Source organism: Oncorhynchus masou, chromosome 6 (assembly GCF_036934945.1).
Source record: "Oncorhynchus masou masou isolate Uvic2021 chromosome 6, UVic_Omas_1.1, whole genome shotgun sequence".
NCBI lineage: Eukaryota > Metazoa > Chordata > Actinopteri > Salmoniformes > Salmonidae > Oncorhynchus > Oncorhynchus masou.
Window position 1 is genome coordinate 15,607,851 of NC_088217.1, and position 22,606 is coordinate 15,630,456.

The 22,606-nt window shown below is 41.1% G+C and overlaps 1 protein-coding gene across 1 annotated transcript in view; it reads left to right on the forward strand.

Annotated features, from left to right (window-relative positions):
- Positions 1 to 22,509, forward strand: part of LOC135541466 (plexin-B1-like) — a 180,032-nt gene extending 157,523 nt beyond the window's left edge. Inside the window, exons 17-29 of the mRNA XM_064967774.1 lie at positions 4,603 to 4,820; positions 5,769 to 5,947; positions 6,070 to 6,136; positions 7,886 to 8,032; positions 8,524 to 8,689; positions 13,406 to 13,509; positions 13,740 to 13,824; positions 14,041 to 14,201; positions 15,461 to 15,621; positions 15,930 to 16,077; positions 16,264 to 16,404; positions 19,546 to 19,620; positions 19,784 to 22,509. Coding sequence (XP_064823846.1) covers positions 4,603 to 4,820; positions 5,769 to 5,947; positions 6,070 to 6,136; positions 7,886 to 8,032; positions 8,524 to 8,689; positions 13,406 to 13,509; positions 13,740 to 13,824; positions 14,041 to 14,201; positions 15,461 to 15,621; positions 15,930 to 16,077; positions 16,264 to 16,404; positions 19,546 to 19,620; positions 19,784 to 19,888 — 1,757 coding nt within the window. The 3' untranslated portion in view covers positions 19,889 to 22,509. The remainder of the gene's footprint in view (positions 1 to 4,602; positions 4,821 to 5,768; positions 5,948 to 6,069; positions 6,137 to 7,885; positions 8,033 to 8,523; positions 8,690 to 13,405; positions 13,510 to 13,739; positions 13,825 to 14,040; positions 14,202 to 15,460; positions 15,622 to 15,929; positions 16,078 to 16,263; positions 16,405 to 19,545; positions 19,621 to 19,783) is intronic.
- Positions 22,510 to 22,606: the final 97 nt, after the last annotated feature.

Genomic DNA, 22,606 nt, shown 5'->3' on the forward strand with positions numbered 1-22,606 from the left:
CAATCCTTTCAGTGTGTGAACCCTGATGGAACTCTGAAGGAATATCCAATCCTTTCAGTGTGTGAACCCTGATAGAACTCTGAAGGAATATCCAATCCTTTCAGTGTGTGAACCCTGATAGAACTCTGAAGGAATATCCAATCCTTTCAGTGTGTGAACCCTGATAGAACTCTGAAGGAATATCCAATCCTTTCAGTGTGTGAACCCTGATAGAACTCTGAAGGAATATCCAATCCTTTCAGTTTGTGAACCCTGATGGAACTCTGAAGGAATATCCAATCCTTTTAGTGTGTGAACCCTGATGGAACTCTGATAGAATATCCAATCCTTTCAGTTTGTGAACCCTAATAGAACACTGATAAAAGCTAGGAAAAAATGAAAAGCGAGATGCTTGAGAACCCCCTGTGTGTTTATTTATCCTTGACGCGGATGGATCCATTTTGTTTTTGAACTTTTTTAATAAAATGATATCATATAATCCCTGTGCGTATGAAATGTCTTCAAATTCCACTCAGTGGGCTTCTGACAATAACAAGTTTAATTTTGGCCCCTCTCCTCGCCCAATGTCAACATTCATTGCTTTTGAAGCAATAACACAATTCTCAGCATCTAGTTTCAATGTCAGCAGTCCATCGTTCAGTTGGACTATAATAAACTTTATTGTCCAGATCAAAGTGTGGAAACTTGGCTCTGCATTAGCATTGACAACATTAAAAACCATGAGTCAAGCTCCCTGGGGGATGTTTCTCATGGTTCTGGGGGGGGTGCCCCTTTCTGTCCAGTGAGGTAACTTCTGGACAATATATCTGTTCATTTAGCTGACCCTTTTAGCTTAAAATCCAAAAGTTCTGTATAGCCTTAAGGGGCCTCTCTTCTCCACTGACTTTCACTGGAGTGGCGGGGACTGTGTGGACACACACAGATACTCTCTAACACTAAAAAAAAGAAAAGAAATACAGGAAGAGTCCACTGCTAGTTGCCATCTGTGGACAATGTTTACATTCAGGTCTACAATGAGCTTTGATACGGCTGCACAAGGCCAACTATGGCTGTTGCACAGAAAGCACATCGATTGGCTGATTCATTGTAAGCTTTGCACCGTGTTGGAGATTTTAACGTAACATTGAAGTTACATATCTGTAATGCTTATTGAGAAGTTTTTTGGCTATTGGACCAGGTCTCTCTTGGAAAAGAGATATTATCTCAATGAGAAAAAAACGGTGTAAATAAAGGTAAAATAAATAATGTTTGTATATTGTTGTATTTCAAATTTGTGTGACTCCTTATGTATCAGTGCTTTGAAACTTGTCATGTTTAGTTTATTGTGGACCACAGGAAGAAGCTGCTCTTGTAACTATTCCTGTTTATTTGTTGTATTTATTCCTCCTCTTGTTATCTTTCTATTATTGTTCTCTCTGCATTGTTGGGAACACCTGTTGTTTGAGACAAATACATTTTGATTTGATTTGCTGCTTCTGCAACAGCTAACGGGGATCCAAATAAACAAAACAAATAAAAGTCAGCCCTTTTTTGATTGGCACATGTTCCAAGCAAGGTCACACCCCCTTGTATGGGACACTTTTAAATGTACTTTTCGAGGCCATACAATACTCATCATTAAAACAAAAGCGGTTTAGGTTAAAATAGATTAGACTAATAAAGGAAATAGAGGAAGTAACAGTGTAGGTAGATGGTAATGGAAACTGAACTATAGAGGCACAAAATATGTTAGAGGAAAAATAAATAGATTTGGAGGTACTTATTCAAGAACAATTAAGTATAATGTATTACAAAAATAAAGGGAATTGAATGGAAAATGGTGAATCTTCAACATAGAAATGCTACCAAAAATAATTTACAGAAAGTCGTTACAAATGATGGAGTCATCCATGATTCACCAAATTATATTTTGAAAGAGGAAGCAAAATATTTTAAGCTCCTCCATTTACACTGAATGATGTTAACTGGAGGATTTCTTTCATAATAATAATAATGATAATGTAAAATGTAACATTTACAGAAAGACCTGTGTGAAAGCCAACTTACAGAAGAGGAACTTTTTTTGGCAATTAAATATTTTCAGTCTGGAACAACACCCGGGCTTGATGGTATACCAGTAGAGATTTTTTTTTATGTACTCAGTCTTATGACAATGGTAGACTTTCAGGTACTCAACAAGAAGGTCTGATTTCATTACTACTAAAACAGGATTCAGGTGGTACGTATAAAGATCCAGTCCATAAAAAAAACTGGAGGCCTTTTACACTTCAATGTTGTGATGTGAAAATCCTGGTGAAATGCATAGCACATAGAATAAACAAGGTTTTACCAGATATTGTTCATCCTGATCAGACAGGTTTTTTATATGGACGATATATTGTCGATAATATACGAGAATTATTTGAAACAATTGAAAACTATGAAACATCAAAGATACCAGGCCTGGTCTTCATAGCAGATTTTGAAAAGGCGTTTGATAAAGTACAACTAGAATTTATATATAAATGCCTGGATTACTTTAATTTTGGTAAATCTCTTAAACAGTGGTTTAAGTTATGTACAGCAACCCCAGATGTAAAATAGTAAATAATTGTTACTTCTCAGAAAGTATTGAGCCTTTAAGTGGAGTAAAACAAGGCTGTCCGTTGTCGCCATATCTATTTATTATGGCCATTAAGAATGCTGGCTATTAAAATTAGATCCAACAAGAACATCAAGGGGTTAGAAATCCTGGGGATAAAACTAAAGTGTTAATGTATGCCGATGACTCCAGTTTTTTATTAAGTCCTCATTCTGGATCCCTGCACAGTCTCATTGAAGATCTTGATAACTTTTCTAGCCTCTCTGGACTAAAACCTAATTATGACAAGTGTACCATATTACGTATTAAATCGTTAAAAGACACAGTGTTTACACTACCTTGTAGTTTACCAATAAAAATGGGTGGATGGTGAAGTTAGACAAACTTGGTATTCACATCTCAAAAATATATAAATTAACTTACCACAATCAATTTCAAAAGATTTTTTGCAAAAATAGATAAGATTATATTCTATTCTAAATAGATAAATACTTGTCTATTTATGGAAAAATCACATTGATTAACTCTTTGGTCCTATCACAGTTTACTTACTTACTAATGGCACTGCCTACTCCAGACAACTTGTTTTTTAAATCATATGAGCAAAAAAAAACATCAACATTTTATTTGGAATGCTAAGCCAGACAGAATTAAACATGCCTATTTATATAATGAATGAGTTTGGGGGACTAAAATGATTAAATATTAAAGCTTTAAACCCTCACTAATAGCTTCACTCATACATAAGTTATACTAAAACCACAAATAGTTCTCCAGTAGATTATTAAGAAAGGCTCATCCTTTGTTCAAAAATTGCATTTTTGCTTTTATACAGGTTACAACTTCTCATTTCGGACTAATTGAAAATGACATTTTGTTGAAAGTATCGCCCTTTCTTAAACAAACCATACAAAGCTGGTTACAATTTCAGTTTTATCCTCCAGAAAAGATTGAACAAATATTACAACAAATGTTATGGTCAAACTCAAATATACTGATTAATAAAAATACATTCTTTATGGAAAGAAATCTTCAATTAGATTATATGTATTTAATTATATTATGATTATAATGGGAGGAGTTATGTCACATGTGCAGCTATGGAAAATATATGAGAATGTCTGCTCAATCCAAACTTACAACCAAATGATTGCAGCGTTACCACAAAAATGGAGGAGGCAAGTGGAAAAGGAAGAAGGTAGAGAACTTGTTTATCTGCCATATATTAAAGATACAAACTAGCTGAAAGGAACTGGCATAAATAGAAAAATTTACCCGTTTCATTTGAGGACAAAAATGTTGACAGCTGCACCATACAGGTTGCAAAATAAATGGGAAGGGATTTTCGATGTACCGATTCCATGGCTCATGGTTTATGAACTGGTACAAAAAACAACACTTGATTCAACAGTTAGTGCTTCAATTTAAATATATATATATTATATATATATATATATATATATATATATATATATATATTATATATATATTTAAGGAATGGTTCAAATAAATCACCACATTCACTTCAAATTAACCTTACAGATAGCAGTGTTGGTCGATTTTGGTAAGCCAAAGTCAGTCAATAAATAATATAATAATAGTCGTAGGAACATTTTTCATCTTTAGCTCACAATCTGTGGATTCTATACTATTAGAAAGGTTCAACGTGTATGTAAAACATCACAATTGAAAATACATGGCACATGGAAACCAAATGAGGGTGGTCTATGGTGATAGGTGGGAGTGGCTGAGGGTTGGGATTTTATTATTTTATTTTTTATTTTACCTTTATTTAACTAGGCAAGTCAGTTAAGAACAATGTTATTTTCAATGACTGACCAAGGAAACGTGGGTTAATGGCCTTGTTCAGGGGCAGAATGACAGCATTAATGTACATGTCAAATGTAGCACAAAAGCTGTAAAAAAAAAACAAGATATGTGTCCTCCAAATAGGGGGGTTAATAAAAAGATATAAAGTTACACCCCCTTAACCTTTGAACTCCCTCACCCTGCTCCTCTAGACCTGATGACGGAGATGATGGACATGTCCAGTGACCTGGTGGGCTCGGGCATCCCCTTCCTGGACTACCGGCGCTATGCTGAGCGGATCTTCTTCCCGGGCCACCGCGAATCGCCCCTGCGGAGGGATCTGGACGTACAGGAGAGTCGGCGGGCCACAGTGGAGCAGGGCCTGGTGCAGCTCTCTAACCTGCTCAACAGCAAACTCTTCCTCACCAAGGTAGGGGGACAGTGATGATGATTGGTGAAAGAACTGGACCGATTCTTACTATGTTATTGGACTCTTGATAGTTGGTTTTAGACAAGTGTTTTTGAAGGAAAGCAGGCATGAATGCATTGAAGAATATTGGTAGCTGACCTCACCTGGCAAAATTAAACGTGTATTTTTTTCAATTGAGCCTTTATTTAACTAGGCAAGTCAGTTAAGAACAAATTCTTATTTACAATGAGAGCCTAGCCCGGCCAAACACGGACGATGCTGGGCCAATTGTGCGCTGCCTTATGGGACTCCCAATCACGGCCGGATGTGATCCAGCCTGTAATCGAACCAGGGACTGTAGTGACGCCTCTTGCACTGAGATAGATGCAGGCCTTAGACCGCTGCACCGCCCGGGAGGGTTCGAACCATAAAAATAGAATCCATAGAAAAGGCCTCCCAAGTCAATGATGGCAAAATGCGTGGACTGGTGTACCCATAGGAGCAAAGCAGGAAGTAAAAGCAGGAAACGTATCCGTCAATCTGTGCTGTGATTTGTTGAGTCAACTCAACCGACACTACAAAAAATACATTGCATTGCATGAGCCACATTTGTTAGCATCATATTGTACCATAGCAATCTAGCATCAGATCTCATCACTATACCAGTCAACCATTGTGAATGCACCCATGAGTTTACCAGTCAAATTACCAGGATTAGAGGTTCCAAGCCCATTCTATGGATTATATTTCTATGGTTTTGAAACTGTGTAGCGGTAGCCTGTAACAGACACAGGTGTAATTTTATAACAAGGGGGATTCCTAAACACATTTTTTGTTTGTTACTGAAATTACAGAGGGGAACCATCCTCTTCACTACACCAGCCTCCCCTGGTTGAAATATAATAGGAGAGATATTTAGCCGTTGCATTTTTTTCTCACTCTGTCGTTCTTCTTCCACCTCGCTACCAGTTCATCCATACTCTAGAGAGCCAGCGGACGTTCTCACCAAGAGACCGGGCCTACGTGGCCTCTCTCCTGACTGTGGCGCTGCATGGGAAACTGGAGTACTTCACAGACATCCTCAAGACCCTGCTCAATGACCTGGTGGAGCAGTACGTGGTCAAGAACCCTAAACTCATGCTGCGGAGGTAAGATAGGAAGAGATTTGGGGGGGTGTCGGTCAGAGTGTGTGTGTGTGTGTGTGTGTGGGGGGGGGGGGGGTGTTGTGTCGGAGAAGAGAGTATGTGTAAGTGATTTTTTTGCTTTACAGAACGGAGACAGTGGTGGAGAAGCTGCTGACCAACTGGATGTCCATCAGCCTCTATGCTTTCCTCAGGGTGAGTCGGTCCACAGAGGAGGAAATGATTAGTCTGGCTGACACCAATCTTCCTGACTTCAGGGTCTGGAAAGGTTCCTTGATGTTGATGGCACGAAGTGTTGGTTAATAATGAAAAGGGCTGTTCTTTTTTTAAACTGATTTTTACTGTGTATTTCTCACTCCAACACCCACATGTACAACCACAAACAGACCCTGGGGGCACCGCACTCCTTCTAATACAACGGTTGGATTTTCAAATCCAAACAAAGTGAGGTCCAAACCTCTAAGGAAAGAGAAAAGCATGTAAGAGAACCAATCAAAGCTCAACCCCTTTCTGCGCGAATATTGCATTTGCAGTATTCTTATCCAGAGCAGTATGTCACAGCTCTCTCTCGCTGTGTTCCACATGAGTCGTGTCAGGACTGAGTACATCCTTGAAATAATCACTGTTTAGCCACAATTGGACAGAAATAAAAGGACGCCACCACATTGCTTTCAGCTGTTCAGTCATTTCTAATCAGTAATGACTTCAAGGAAGGAAGGATGCACTTTCAAAGAATTCCGACTAGCCCTAGGCTTTATTCCAGGGTTGTGAATCTTGGATATGTTATCCATGCCAGTTTTAAGCAGACTTGGATATCTATATCTTACCTGGGTCAAATGGCTGCTAGCATTAGCATTTATTAGCAAGCGAAATGGAGGAATACATTTTCAGCATGTTGGTAAATGTCATGTCTCCTCGTCTTTCCCAGGACAATGATTGTTAGCATGATGCTAATTGTTTGCCGGATTGGTTATCATGATGCTAACTGTTTACATACATTTGTTCGTATTATGCTGACTGTTTACCTGATTTGTTAGCATTATGCTGGCTGTTTACTTGATTTGTTAGCATTATGCTGGCTGTTTACTTGATTTGTTAGCATTATGCTGGCTGTTTACTTGATTTGTTAGCATTATGCTGGCTGTTTACTTGATTTGTTAGCATTTTGCTGGCTGTTTACTTGATTTGTTAGCATTATGCTGGCTGTTTACTTGATTTGTTAGCATTATGCTGGCTGTTTACTTGATTTGTTAACATTTTGCTGGCTGTTTACCTGATTTGTTAGTATTATGCTGGCTGTTTACTTGATTTGTTAGCATTATGCTGGCTGTTTACCTGATTTGTTAGTATTATGCTGACTGTTTACCTGATTTGTTAGCATTATGCTGACTGTTTACTTGATTTGTTAGCATTTTACTGGCTGTTTACCTGATTTGTTAGCATTATGCTGACTGTTTACTTGATTTGTTAGCATTATGCTGACTGTTTACTTGATTTGTTAGCATTTTACTGGCTGTTTACCTGATTTGTTAGCATGATGCTGGCTGTTTACCTGATTTGTTAGCATTTTATGCTGACTGTTTACTTGATTTGTTAGCATTTTGCTGGCTGTTTACTTGATTTGTTAACATTTTGCTGGCTGTTTACCTGATTTGTTAGTATTATGCTGGCTGTTTACCTGATTTGTTAGCATTATGCTGGCTGTTTACTTGATTTGTTAGCATTATGCTGGCTGTTTACTTGATTTGTTAGCATTATGCTGGCTGTTTACTTGATTTGTTAGCATTTTGCTGGCTGTTTACTTGATTTGTTAGCATTATGCTGGCTGTTTACCTGATTTGTTAGCATTATGCTGACTGTTTACCTGATTTGTTAGCACGATGCTAATTGTTTACCTGTTTCGCTAGCATGATGCTAACTGTTGTTGTCTCCCCCTCTCTCCAGGACTCTGCAGGTGAGTCTCTCTACATGTTGTTCAGGGCTATCAAGCACCAGGTGGACAAGGGGCCGGTGGACGCGGTGACTGGCAAGGCCAAATACACACTCAATGACAACCGTCTCCTCCGAGAGGATGTAGAGTACAAGACCCTGGTGAGAATACACACACTCAGACATTGACACACACTCATGCGGACACACAAAGACAAACACACACATTCAGACGTGTACACACACACACACACACACACACACACACACATTCAAGCGTTCAGACACAACACTCATACACATTTCTTTTTACATGTTAGTTATTTAGCAGACGCTCCTGTCCAGAGCGACTTAGTTAGTTAATCATCTTCAGATAGCTAGGTGAGACAACCACATATCTCAGTTATTGTATGTACAGTTATTGTAAGTACATTTTATTGTAAGTACATTTTTCCTCAATTCCTAAAGTAGTTATCAGTGAAGTCAGTGCAAGTTAGGGGGGAAAAGGCCAGTGTTGGTTCACAAGAGGGACTCAGTTTAACCACACACACAAACTCCCTTTTTTTTCTTCGGTGAAAAACCAGAGATAAATAGATCTAACGACCATCCAGGAAAGTGTGTTTTGTGAGTGATTGAAAGCCCCCCCCCCCCAGACCCTGAACGTGTTAATGCAGGGCGGGGGGGTGAATGAGACCCAGCCACTTCCCTCCAAGGTGCTGGACATAGACACCATCACCCAGGTGAAGGAGAAACTCCTGGACCAGGTCTACAAGGGCACCTCCTTCTCGCACCGGCCACACACAGACTCTCTGGACCTGGGTGAGGAACACACACACACACACAGACTCTCTGGGCCTGGGTGAGGAACACACACACAGACTCTCTGGGCCTGGGTGAGGAACACACACACACACAGACTCTCTGGACCTGGGTGAGGAACACACACACAGACTCTCTGGGCCTGGGTGAGGAACACACACACATACAGACTCTCTGGACCTGGGTGAGGAACACACACACACAGACTCTCTGGACTTGGGTGAGGAACACACACACAGATTCTCTGGACCTGGGTGAGGAACACACATACACACAGGAAGATGCAGAGTTGTGGACTCGAGTCAGATGACTTGGACTCAAATTTGTGGATTCAAATTTGATGACTCGACTTGGACTTGAAGCCTCAAGACCCTGTACTCAACTTTGACTTGAGACTGATGACTTGAAATTATCTGACCAGGTTTTGTAATGTTTTGTCACTCATTTTGTGGCACAGAGTCTACATGGATTACTCTACACACAGCCAGAGATTGGAGCCACAGCAATGCCCTTGTAAAAAAAAACACACACAAAAAACATGCAAGTTGCAACAGATAGGTTAGTGAAACGCACATTCAGTACTCTGATTGGACCAGCAAACTCAACACAGGTCGGGTGAGCTAGCAAACAGATTGCTGATTTGCTGTACAGCTATTGGATCGGGTAAAGCTCAAACGTCAAATTGTAGGGAGAGAGGATTGCCATAATAAATACATTTGCAGCTCCAAACATTGTTTGGCGATCAATAATATTAACTGTTTACTTTGCAAGCTCACCAGCAATGGGGCAACAATTACTCGCATAGGCCTTAAATTTTATTTATTTGTTATTTCACCAGCTAAATTGACTGAGAACACGTTCTCATTTGCAGCAACGACCTGGGGAATAGTTACAGGGGAGAGGAGGGGGATGAATGAGCCAATTGTAAACTGGGGATTATTAGGTGACTGTGATGGTTTGAGGGCCAGATTGGGAATTTAGCCAGGACACCGGGGGTAACACCCCTACTCTTATGATAAGGGCCATGGGATCTTTAATGACCGCAGAGAGTCAGGACACCTGTTTAACACCCCTACTCTTATGATAAGTGGCATGGGATCTTTAATGACCGCAGAGAGTCAGGACACCTGTTTAACACCCCTACTCTTATGATAAGTGCCATGGGATCTTTAATGACCACAGAGAGTCAGGACACCCGTCAGAAAGACAGCACCCTACACAGGGCAGTGTCCCCAATCACTGGCCTGGGGCAGTGTCCCCAATCACTGGCCTGGGGCAGTGTCCCCAATCACTGGCCTGGGGCATTGGGATATTTTTTTAGACCAGAGGAAAGAGTGCCTCTTACTGACCCTCCAACACCACTTCCAGCAGCATCTGGTCTTCCATCCAGGAACTGACCAGGACCAACCCTGCTTAGCTTCAGAAGCAAGCCAGCAGTGGTATGCAGGGTGGTATGCTGCTGGCAGAAGTGATTTTGTATGTAATAATTACTTGAAATGTAGAATTAACTTAAACTAGCATTTGGAATTTTTTGATAAAATGAATTATAAGCCTACTGTGGGAAGATGCTCTCCAAACTCCCACCAGTGGAGCATGAGTTTGTTCCCTTGTTGAAATGTTGTCTTTGCTTTGCACAGCCCTGTGTGGTAAATCTATTTTCCATGTAATACTAAAGTAATTGCTAGCGTTTCATCATTCCATCCCCGTGCCTTTTATTGCATCACGTAGACATGTTTGTTTCGTGTTGGGACATTTTAATTTAGTATCTACCTGCCGTGAGCGCGATGTTTATAGTACACATGAACATTCGCAAGACTCATGAGGTAGAAGTTCTGTTTATTTAATGAAATATATGGTTTCATTTGTTGATATTTCCAGTCTTCTGTCGGAGTTCCGTGTGTCTCTGTCAGTTTGGTTGTGTGTAATAGGAGCGCACGGGCCTCAGTACACATAGTAGATATCTTTGGAGTCAGAATAAGAGAAAATTATGCTTGCTGAAAGAAATATCATTAAAAATAATTGTCTGATTTAGCTGACTGTATCAATGTGGAAATTGCCTTTTACATTGTAGAACCTGTTTATTGGTTGTATTTGCCAGTTGCGTAATCCTATGATCCTGGGGGCCTAGTGTTTATAATATTATAATAATAATGTTATTATGCAGGCCTACCTGTTTGAGCTCCTGTTAGACAGATTCCATGTGGTTTCACAAGGGGACCAGTCTTGCCCACTACCTGTGTCTGTTCAGATAGGACCGGTTAATGAGCCTGATACCAAGGATATTTCTTTTGGGCTATTTCCCGTGTATATTTGGTATGATATGGCGCATTCACCATTGGATCAAGACCTGTAAATAAACCTGCCTTGCCATCAGTTACAAGGTTCATATTTTACAATTAGAGAAGACAAAATAATGTAAAGGGCTGTCTGAAAACGTGCTGGACTTGCTGTTAGAATACGAGACTTGGGTTTGACTTGCTGTTAGAATACGAGACTTGGGTTTGACTTGCTGTTAGAATCCGAGACTTGGGTTTGACTTGCTGTAAGAATACAAGACTTGGGTTTGACTTGCTGTTAGAATCCGAGACTTGGGTTTGACTTGCTGTTAGAATCCGAGACTTGGGTTTGACTTGCTGTTAGAATCCGAGACTTGGGTTTGACTTGCTGTAAGAATACGAGACTTGGGTTTGACTTGCTGTTAGAATACGAGACTTGGGTTTGACTTGCTGTTAGAATACGAGACTTGGGTTTGACTTGCTGTTAGAATACGGGACTTGGGTTTGACTTGCTGTTAGAATACGAGACTTGGGTTTGACTTGCTGTTAGAATACGAGACTTGGGTTTGACTTGCTGTTAGAATACGAGACTTGGGTTTGACTTGCTGTTAGAATACGGGACTTGGGTTTGACTTGCTGTTAGAATACGGGACTTGGGTTTGACTTGCTGTTAGAATACGAGACTTGGGTTTGACTTGCTGTTAGAATACGAGACTTGGGTTTGACTTGCTGTTAGAATCCGAGACTTGGGTTTGACTTGCTGTTAGAATCCGAGACTTGGGTTTGACTTGCTGTTAGAATACGAGACTTGGGTTTGACTTGCTGTTAGAATACGAGACTTGGGTTTGACTCCCGTCTTGACCCGTTCGACTTGGGACTCGACTTGAGACTCGAACCTTGTGAACCTTGTGACTTGAATAATAGTAACTTGGTCCCACCACTGGGAAGATGTGCATACAGACACTCACACACACTTTCACGCATACCTTTCGTCTCCTCACTCACTCACTGGATCTGATGAATGTTATTTGGTTGTGACTGAGACTAAAGTGATGTATAGTGTATTATAATAGTGTTATTTTTTCATTATGGGTATAGGCCTGTCTACATACTGTGTGTGTTTTCATTCTGTGTATAGGCCTGTCTACATACTGTGTGTGTTTTCATTCTGTGTATAGGCCAGTCTACATACTGTGTGTGTGTTTTCATTCTGTGTATAGGCCTGTCTACATACTGTGTGTGTTTTCATTCTGTCTATAGGCCTGTCTACATACTGTGTGTGTTTTCATTCTGTGTATAGGCCTGTCTACATACTGTGTGTGTTTTCATTCTGTCTATAGGCCTGTCTACATACTGTGTGTGTTTTCATTCTGTCTATAGGCCTGTCTACATACTGTGTGTGTTTTCATTCTGTGTATAGGCCTGTCTACATACTGTGTGTGTTTTCATTCTGTGTATAGGCCTGTCTACATACTGTGTGTGTTTTCATTCTGTGTATAGGCCTGTCTACATACTGTGTGTGTTTCATTCTGTGTATAGGCCAGTCTACAATCTGTGTATAGGCCTGTCTACATACTGTGTGTGTTTTCATTCTGTCTATAGGCCTGTCTACATACTGTGTGTGTTTTCATTCTGTGTATAGGTCTGTCTACATACTGTGTGTGTTTTCATTCTGTGTATAGGCCAGTCTACAATCTGTGTATAGGCTTGTCTACATTATGTCTATAGGCCTGTCTACATACTGTGTGTGTTTTCATTCTGTCTATAGGCCTGTCTACATACTGTGTGTGTTTTCATTCTGTCTATAGGCCTGTCTACATACTGTGTGTGTTTTCATTCTGTCTATAGGCCTGTCTACATACTGTGTGTATTTTCATTCTGTCTATAGGCCTGTCTACATACTGTGTGCATTTTCATTCTGTGTATAGGCTTGTCTACATTCTGTGTATAGGCTTGTCTACATTCTGTGTATAGGCCTGTCTACATACTGTGTGTGTTTCATTCTGTCTATAGGCCTGTCTACATACTGTGTGTGTTTTCATTCTGTCTATAGGCCTGTCTACATACTGTGTGTGTTTTCATTCTGTCTATAGGCCTGTCTACATACTGTGTGTGTTTTCATTCTGTGTATAGGCCTGTCTACATACTGTGTGTGTTTTCATTCTGTCTATAGGCCTGTCTACATACTGTGTGTGTTTTCATTCTGTGTATAGGCCTGTTTACATACTGTGTGTGTTTACATTCTGTGTATAGGCCTGTCTACATACTGTGTGTGTTTCATTCTGTCTATAGGCCTGTCTACATACTGTGTGTGTTTTCATTCTGTGTATAGGCCTGTCTACATACTGTGTGTGTTTCATTCTTTGTATAGTCCTGTCTAACATGCTGTGTGTGTTTCATTCTGTGTATAGTCCTGTCTAACATGCTGTGTGTGTTTCAGAGTGGAGGTCTGGTGTAGCAGGTCATCTGATCCTGTCTGATGAAGACCTGACGTCTATTGTCCAGGGCAATTGGAAACGCCTCAACACACTCCAACACTACAAGGTCTGCACCCATATCAAACAGTCATAAAGCTTTATAAAGAGTTTATAACACTCCGTAAAGCATTCATTAAGCATTCGTAGTGGTCTTAAGATTTTGTCAAATTCATGTTTCTAAGCCTTTATTAATGGTATTACACTTCATTAACCCTTCATAAGCATTCACAAAGCCTTCATAGTGCATCTATATCATATTCATGAGAGATGTCTAACAATGTTGTGGTTGTGTTTCAGGTTGCAGATGGCGCGACAGTGGCTTTGGTCCCGCGCCACAGCAAACACATCCATCACGACAACCACGACTACGTGGCAGGTGAAAGTGAGTTGCACTTGCATTTTATTTCCACTCTCTCTGGGAAATGTCTTGTTTCTGTAGAATAAGTTTGGATGCATCTCATCTTGAGAAAAGCCACCCGGCTGAAACATTGACTCAAATGTTAACTTTTGTAAAATAATGTAACATTTTAAATGGCCCTTTCTTGCTAACTCTCTTTCTCAACCCTTCTCCTTTCTTCTGTCCTCCTCCCCCGTTCAGAGACGCCCATGCTGGAGGATGCAGACGAGGGCGGGGTGAGGCTGTGGCACCTGGTCAAGGCCGGCGAAGAGCCTGAGCTACCCAAGCATCGCCGCGGCAGCGTGAGGGAGAGGGCCAAGGCAATACCAGAGATCTACCTCACACGTCTGCTCTCCATGAAGGTAGATACTGGACCCACACAGACACACACATTGCATGTACGCGCACTCACATATCACCCACACACACGCCTGGCAGATACCGTAGACACACGGCAGGTAGATACTGTAGACACACACACACGGCAGGTAGATACTGTAGACACACGGCAGGTAGATACTGTAGACACACACACACGGCAGGTAGATACTGTAGACACACACACACACGGCAGGTAGATACTGTAGACACACACACACACGGCAGGTAGATACTGTAGACACACACACACACATACCGGCAGGCAGGTAGATACTGTAGACACACACACACACCGTAGACGGCAGGTAGATACTGTAGACACACACACACACACTGTACACACACACACACGGCAGGTAGATACTGTAGACACACACACACACGGCAGGTAGATACTGTAGACACACACACACACACGGCAGGTAGATACTGTAGACACACACACACACGGCAGGTAGATACTGTAGACACACACACACACACGGCAGGTAGATACTGTAGACACACACACACACACGGCAGGTAGATACTGTAGACACACACACACACGGCAGGTAGATACTGTAGACACACACACAAACGGCAGGTAGATACTGTAGACACACACACACACGGCAGGTAGATACTGTAGACACACACACACACGGCAGGTAGATACTGTAGACACACACACACACGGCAGGTAGATACTGTAGACACACACACACACACGGCAGGTAGATACTGTAGACACACACACACACACGGCAGGTAGATACTGTAGACACACACACACACACGGCAGGTAGATACTGTAGACACACACACACACACGGCAGGTAGATACTGTAGACACACACACACGCCTGGCAGGTAGATACTGTAGACACACACACACGCCTGGCAGGTAGATACTGTAGACACACACACACGGCATGTAGCCTGGAGGTTAGACCTTTGGGACAGTAACTGATAGTTCACTGGTTTGAATCCCAGAGCCGACAAGGTGAAACATCTGTAGCTGTGCCCTGAGCAAGGCACTTGCACCCAATTTCTCCAGAGGCGCTGGACAATGGTGACCCTGGCTGTGACCCCACTCCCTCCGGGTGTCTCGGGGAGTTGGGGAACATATTTCCACAAGTGTGTAACAGGACAAACATAATCACCCCTCAAATTCAAATGAGTTATTACTACACATATACACTCCCACATTGACTTTCAAAACTGAGCAAAAGCCCTAACCTTCTCCCTCCCTCCACAGGGCACTCTGCAGAAGTTTGTGGACGACCTGTTCACGGTGATCCTGTCCACCAGTCGTCCCGTTCCGCTGGCCGTCAAGTACTTCTTTGACCTGCTGGACGATCAGGCGCAGCACCACGCCATCACCGACCCTGAGACCATCCACATCTGGAAGACCAACAGGTACATACATACACACCTAGGCAGAAGCACACACACACTCACGAGTGTGTACAAGCAAACACGCAGACAAACACACGCATGTACATGGATACATGCACGCACACATCCTGATTCCTTCCACATCTAGAAGACCAACAGGTACACACTCACGCACACACAGACTCCTGAGACCATCCACGTCTGTGTCCTTGCATACGTGTATGTGTGTTTACGTTATAATGTGGTTGGATGATATATGTCACATATGAACATAACAGTTCTTATCCATACATGTAAGTCCCTTTCCCTCCCTCATTCCCTCCGTCCAGTTTGCCCCTGAGGTTCTGGATCAACATTGTAAAGAACCCCCAGTTTATCTTTGACGTCCAGCCCTCGGACCACGTGGACGCCGTGCTAACGGTCATCTCCCAGACCTTCATGGACTCCTGCACCACCTCAGAGCATAAACTGGGCAGGGTGAGCGAGAGGAGGGAAAGGAATGGGGATACCTCGTCAGTTGTACAACTGAATGCATTTAACTGAAATGTGTCATCCACATTTAACCCAACCCATCTGGGGAGGAAACTGTGGAAGTGATTCTTTATAACTGGTAATCTCTCTCACCCTCACGTTCTGTCTCTTGGTCTCTCTGTCTCTCTCTAGGATTCACCAATAAACAAACTGCTTTATGCCAGAGATATCCCCCGGTACAAGCAGATGGTGGAAAGGTACTACGCTGACATCAGACAGACCATCTCTGCCAGTGACCAGGAGATGAACTCCGCACTAGCAGAACTATCCAGGGTTGGTCTTTTACTTCAGTTTATTAATTCAGTAAAACACTGTCTCATTGTCACAGTTTTTGCACTCTACTAAAAGTGCTCTACCTTAAACTTGACATTTTTTGCAACATTTTTTGATGAATCAAAAAAAAAATACATTTGAGTTTGCTATTCTTTTAATTGGTTATTTGCAGGGGTTGGATCAAGTTCAGTGAACGAAAGTGATCTGTACTGTTCTGGAACAGAACCGTTATTTTAAAAGCATTGGAACTGGTTAATAACGTTCTTTTACGTTCCGGGCACTTTTTTCCAGTTCCGCAACAAAGCGCCTATGCAAAGCCCCTCACTATGTCACTCAGAAACGTATACCAGTTTCTTCCTGCCAGCTAAAAATCGTTGCCAGTGTGTGTAGACTACCTGCCCCTCTGAAGACTAGGTTTCTTAAGTCTATTGACTTTACATGTGTGATTCAGAAATTGAGATTTTTAATTAGAGAAGAATGGATTAACTTTTTCGATGCTGGTTAAGGATACTATATTTATCACGTTTAACATTGAATTAACTACAAAAAGGTAAGACTTTTTTAATTCTGGTGCCACTCTGCACACACAATCTTGGTCCAACGTTAAGCCAACTCTCGGAAGTTCAATGACATTCAATATATATTTTTTCTCCCCAATCTACACACAATACCCCATAATGACAAAATGAAAGCATGTTTTTAGAATTTACACTCCTGACTCGATACATTTTATAGAGCAACTTTGGCGGCGATTACAGATTTGAGTTGTCTTGGGTATGTCTGTGTCAGTTTTGCACATCTGGATTTGGGGATTTTCTCCTATTCTTCCTTGCAATTTTTCTCAAGCTCTTAAATTAGATGGGGAGTGGCAGTGAACAGCAATCTTCAAGTCTTTCCACAGATTTTCAATGGGCTTTGGCTGGGCCACTCAAGGACTTTCACATTCTTGTTCTGAAGCCATTCCACCATTCCTTTGGCTGTATGCTTGGTCATTGTCCTGTTGGAATGTAAATCTTCACCCCAGTATAAGGGTCTTTGCACTCTGAAGCAGGTTCTCATCAAGGATTTGCCTGTATTTGGCTCCATGCATTGTTTCCTCTATCCTTACCAGTCTCCCAGTCCCTGCCGCTGAAAAGCAACCTCATAGCATGATGCTGCCACCACCATGCTTCACAGTAGGGATGGTGTTAGATGGGTGATGAGCTGTGCCTGGTTTTCTCCAGACATAGCCCTTTGCATTCAGGCCAGAGAGTTCAAATTTTGTCTCATCAGACCACAGAATCGTGTGCCTTATGATCTGAGTATTTCATGTGCCTTTTTGCAAACTCCTGGCAAAGAACCATGTGCCTTTTTGCAAACTCCTGGCAAAGAACCATGTGCCTTTTTGTAAACTCCTGGCAAAGAACCATGTGCCTTTTTGCAAACTCCTGGCAAAGAACCATGTGCCTTTTTGTAAACTCCTGGCAAAGAACCATGTGCCTTTTTCTCAGGAGTGTCTTCCGTCTGGCCACTCTCCCATAAAGCCCAGATTGGTGAAGTGCTGTAGAGACTATAGTCCTTCAGGCAGGTTCTCCCAGCTCAGCCAAGGAACTCTGTAGTTCTGTCAGAGTGGTCATTGTGTTCTTGGTCACCTCCCTGACCAAGGTCCTTCTTGCCCGGTTGCTCAGTTTGATCAGACAGCAGCGTGGGTAGTTTCATATTTTTTATATTTCCCAATGATGGAGACCACTATGCTCTCAGAAACTTTCCACACTCTAGAAATGGTTTTATACCCTTCCTCAGATATATGCCTCATCACAATAATATCTCTGGGATCTACAGATCCTTGGACTTCGTGGTATAGTTTCTGCTCTGACATGCACCGTCAGCTGTGGGACCTTAAATAGACAGATGTGTTTCTATCTGAATCATGTCGAAACAATTGAATTGGCCACAGGTGGACTCCAATAATGTTGTAGTGACATCTCAAGGATGATCAAAGGATATTGGATGCACCTGAGCTCAATTTGGAGTGTCATAGCAAAGGGGTATGAATAGTTATGCAAATTAGATTTCTGTACTTAATTTTCAATGCATTTAGAGAAATGTCTAAAAACATGTTTTCACGTTTTCATTATGGGTTATTATTGTTTGAAGATGAGTGAAAAAAAATCTATTTAATTCATTTTGAATTTAGGCTATAACAAAATGTGGAATAAGTTAAGGAGTATGAATACAGCACTTTCTGAAGGCACTGTAAAGAACTAGGCTATAGCTTGTCCGCTCCATAGCAAGCTGCTCTATCCTCACTGAAGATTGAAGTAATTTAACATCGGGATAAATGTTGTTGTTTTTTTGTGACTATTTCAGAGATTTAAAAAGGAACAGAAAGGATCTATATAAACTGTTACTTTTTGTGGGGTTTAAACCAGTTCAGAACTTTATTTTGCAGATCGGAACAAGTGGAACGTAACAAAATAAATAATGTTTCTGTTCAGAACAACACAATTGGAAAATAATTTTGGTTTCATCCCCTGGTACTTTGTCCTATTGTTTAATGTGCACTATGCAGAAATCGCTTTGCCATTTCCTCGTTGCTAATATTCCAATAGTTTGCCTAATTTAAGTTTATTTCACAAAACAAGCAAGTATAGTGGAAATACTAATTGTACCATCCATACAGCTGTGAAATATCTTTTCCATAACCAAAAAAATGTTTTATTTTCAGCTGTTTGAAAAATGAAATGGAAAAATGGGAAGCATAGAAATAGCGCACTTAGAACAGATATACAGCTTCTTAGACTTGCTTTCAATGAGTGTGACAGATCTATAACTCACATTTCAATGTGAATTTGGTTGGGTCTCCCAAAAAGTTACATATTGCAGTTTGTATCTCATTTTAAAATGTTATTTTTTTAATTACTGTCACCCCTATTACTGTGAATATAGCTGATCTAGTGATCATTCATTCAACACAAGCTGTAAAACTTTGGACTTTTCAGAGTGGGCCTATACTTTAAAGCAATGAATGCCTAGAACACTTTAAATATATCCTATTGTTAATAGAACCAGCTTTAATAGAAACTCTATTAGCACATTTAAATGTGTGCATATTATTTATTTGTAGTGACTTTAAGTCCAAATGTTTTTGTTTTTTTCCAGAATTACTCAGGCGAGTTGAATTACCTTGTTGCCCTGCACGAGTTGTACAAGTACATCAACAAGTACTATGACCAGGTGAGTTTTCATTATCTCTTGTGTGGTTGGATGGAATGACACATCAGAGCTGTGTCTTTTGGTTTACCTTACATCTGTCTCTCACTCCACCCCCGTCTCTCCCTCCATCTAACTCTCTCGCTCGCTCTTCATCCCTCTCCATCCCTTCCTTGCTCTCTCTCAGATCATCGGGGCCCTAGAAGAGGACAGCACGGCCCAAAAGATGCAGCTGGGCTACCGGCTCCAGCAGATCGCTGCAGCCGTAGAGAACAAAGTCACTGACTTGTGACAGTGAAACCACTGACCAAGAACACGCCGGCAGAGGAGACCACATTAAGAGACCCACAGGAGTGGGGGAGGGAAACTCAGAGGGGCTGGGTTAGGAGGATGGACAGACCGGACCAATAGACAGATTAACACAAAATCTCCCTCCTGTCAGAAGAGGGGGAAGTATGGTTCTAGGGGTAAGGACCCCAAACACCCAACCCCTTTTCCACATTAAGGAGCAATGAGTGACTGTTGTTCACACACAACAGTCACCCAGGGGGTTGAAAAGGGGATGTGGTGTATTGGGCTGCTGAACACATGAAACTCTCTAGAGGTGGTGGTATACTCTCCATTGTGGACAAGACAGGAGGGAAAGATAAAGGGAGACACACACACAAACAGACGAGGAGCCTTTGTTTGTATGTCCCACCCGTTCACCCTTCAGCCCTGCGTTGGACCACATTGTGGCATCTGCCTCTCTTGTAGAACTCTCTGTGGAACTTGAAGAAGGGGCTTGGGAGATCCGGACGTTACATTATGTGTCAATGGAAACGTGCTGAAGTCAACAATCTGAAGTCTCATATGAATGAATGAAAGGAAGTCTCATGTCTATCAAAATGCTGGTTGTCACTAGATGGAGAGCAAGTGTGAGCGAGAGTTGGAAGGGACCATTCTGGGTTCCCCCCTCATTCAAGACGCAACACCCCTTTCCACATGAAATGTGGAGTGAAAAGTTTTATTAGCATTTAATAAACATTCTCTAGATATTACATTGTCACCAATTAATGCAGTTGCATACAGTACCTTTCCTAGGGGCTTGAGTCTTAAGTTATCGGCACTCTCTACCTCCCTTTACTCACCTGAAAACTCAAGTTACCCTCTTATTTCTTTAACCCTGAAGCTTTTTCTTGTGTTTTGCAGTTTGTCTGCTAGGTTATATCCATATCCGTCCAAATCATAAGTACACGTAGTGGACAAATGCCACATACACACACACACACACACACACACACAGTTCACTCAATCATGACACTCTTGAGATGATTCTTCCTTTTTAATGTTTTTTTAAATGTGTAATTATTGCCATTCCGCTTTTTCAGGTAGCTCCCGAGTCTATACAAATCTGTGCTCCTCTTTATGGTATTGAATGGGAGGAAGATGTCAGAGTTGAAATGAACTGCTCTCGGAAAGAGGCTACAGCTCGCGCTCTGCATGACTAAAGAAAGAATGATACTGAAAGCAAAGAAGCAGTCTTTTCAAAAGGTACTGGAAATAGGTGACCGTGTGAATGTTTTGATGTTTTTAAAGGGTAACAGTCACTGGAGGGACACTAGATCATAGATTAAACAAACAAATCTCAACTGTAGAATTGTATATATTTAAAACATGTGTCCCACAGTATTTTATGGTGTACGTTCATGCAACTTTCCTTGTTGTACATTTTTAACATAACTTTTGTTTTTCAACCAAGAAAAGTCTATTGAATCATGTTCTCAGTTTGTGCTGTTGTGAGGTAGCTTATTTATCTGACAATTGGCAACTGCGCCGTTGATATGTGTATTGCAGTTATTATATTGAACACAAGATGGCGACAGCTCCTACGTTTGTTGAACTTGTTTTCTAACACTGCTGTTTTAACTGTCTATAAGGTTTCACAGAAGATACTTTGACCTAGTCACATTTTGCAACGTTTGATTAAGTATTAGAATTATAACTACATTGCCATTTCTGAACTTTACTGAAACTTGTTTTCTTATGATTTACCCATGGGTTGTGTTATTCATAATTTGCTCATCTCTGCATTGTCTATTAGACTATAGCGTCATTCTTGCATCCCAAATGGCACCCTTGTCCCTATATATAGTGCACTACTTTTGACGAGGGCCTTATGTAGGAAATAGGGTGCCATTTGGGACAGAAACCTAGACTAATCATTCTATCCAACAGAGCTATGTACCAAGAATGTTATCACACAAATTGGAGGTGTTGCATGTATGTTAACGACACATAACTGATGTTAGACTTATGGATGAAGACATTTAACACTACCCATGTGGTAGGCTATATCTTTATATGCTGGTGCACTGTTGGCTTTCTCGTGAGTAGACACCAATAAGAGGCTGACAATGAGTCAGCAGATTGCTCATTTAACTGTAAAACCCAATCAAATGATCAGTTTTGTCCTATTTTGATAAGAATTTTGAAGAGATGAAAGTGTATGTAGTTTATGCGTTGCATGCTATTGTGTGGGTTCTCCAGTTTGATGCATTTTCCTGTTCACCGCCATTGTCCCTAGATTGCACAGCATAAACGAGTCATAGTAGCTTATTGGTTAACATCACACTATTTTTCAATGGACAATTTGTATTGTCATATGCTTTCAATGTAGACTAGTATTATGTATGAAGCCTAATAATGGTGAAGAGAGCAGGTGGTGGTCATTTAATGGAAAACTATTGTTAGGCTGTATAAATGTAGCTATGTAGAGCAGGCTCTGCAAGGAGCACTTTAAGGTTGATTTTTATTTTGTCTGTTAATATAGTTGTACATAATGATTGAATAATGTAACTTGTAGCGAACCTGCTGTTTAATAAGAGTGTAAATTCCTACATATGGTGAGGTAATAAAGTATTTGTAAAATCATATGGTCTTTGTCTACATCTGTCTCATATGGAGTAGATTTAAAGTGAATGGAATTAGTCTATTACTTGTTTTTTCTTTGTCTACAATGACATTAAAT